General features: G+C 43.1%; 1 protein-coding gene across 1 annotated transcript in view; it reads right to left on the bottom strand.

The window, feature by feature from the left end:
* Positions 1-988, bottom strand: part of plekhg2 (pleckstrin homology domain containing, family G (with RhoGef domain) member 2) — a 61,023-nt gene that overhangs the window by 21,894 nt on the left and 38,141 nt on the right. The window contains exon 8 of the mRNA XM_035679668.1: positions 626-757. Within this exon, the coding sequence (XP_035535561.1) occupies positions 626-757 (132 nt within the window). The remainder of the gene's footprint in view (positions 1-625; positions 758-988) is intronic.

Here is a 988-nt window from a genome sequence, read left to right as displayed (position 1 = left end):
TAACATGTTCCTGTGCGTAATGATGTGAACACGTGTTGAGGAATGCAGCAGTTGTAGAGTTTGACACCTAAAGGTCGACAGCCGACCTCCAGCTGTCCGTCTGTCTCCCTTACAGGCCCGGAGAGGTAGTGCAGGTCTGTTAGTCGCACCGGAGGCGGGACGCTGTGCAGAAAATGTTCCTTAAACTAAAACATGACGGGAATCTTTTCTCAACTTCTGCGGCAGTTTGAAATCCTGCAGATGAAATTATGGTCTGAAAATCATCAATACCGCCATCTTTGATCAAGGAAGGAAGAGTCAGCCCCTTTCAGGACAATAAATCTTGTTTTTTAGTCTCCCAGAAGCTGTCTGCTCAGCTGGTTATTATTCATGTTACATATTTAAATTACAGCTCTGGACACATTTTTCTTTTTCTCTTATGTTGCGACTCAAAGCAGCAGTGAATGTATCCACTAACAAGTATTGTGTGTGTATCACAGCCTCATATATCTTCTTCCTCTATTGTCCAAACGCAGTCCTTATTCACAGAACCTCCACTCTCTAAAAAACAGCCTCGTCCTGCTTCAGAAAAGTTCAGCTTATAGAAGAATGAGAATAAAAACAGCGAGGTTGCTTCAGGCTGTACCTGCAGTCGCACTGCGTGTTCCTGTTTCCTTTTCATGTCGTTGATGTACCAGGCGACCGCCGTCATGGTGATGATGGCGTCCTCAACGACCTCATATCCGGGGTCGTTCTTGTCAAAGTGCTTCGAAAGTTCCTGAGAAGAGACGAAAACACTTGTAAATAAAAGTGTGTATTTATAATGTGACACACACCGGGTCCAGAGAGGGGAAGTACCACCTGTAGGGGGCTTTGTTTTGAAGCTAGAGTGAAGATACTAATATCATATAGCATGTCAGGAAGGAGGCTAAATAACAGTTGGTTTGTTAATTGACAGATATCTTGTATAATTATGGAAGTTCTGACAACAGAAACATTGAATAAATGT

Source organism: Morone saxatilis, unplaced genomic scaffold, assembly GCF_004916995.1.
Source record: "Morone saxatilis isolate NCDOM2014 unplaced genomic scaffold, NCSU_SB_2.0 Contig8, whole genome shotgun sequence".
Classification (NCBI taxonomy): Eukaryota; Metazoa; Chordata; class Actinopteri; family Moronidae; genus Morone; species Morone saxatilis.
This window is presented reverse-complemented; position numbering and strand designations above follow the sequence as displayed.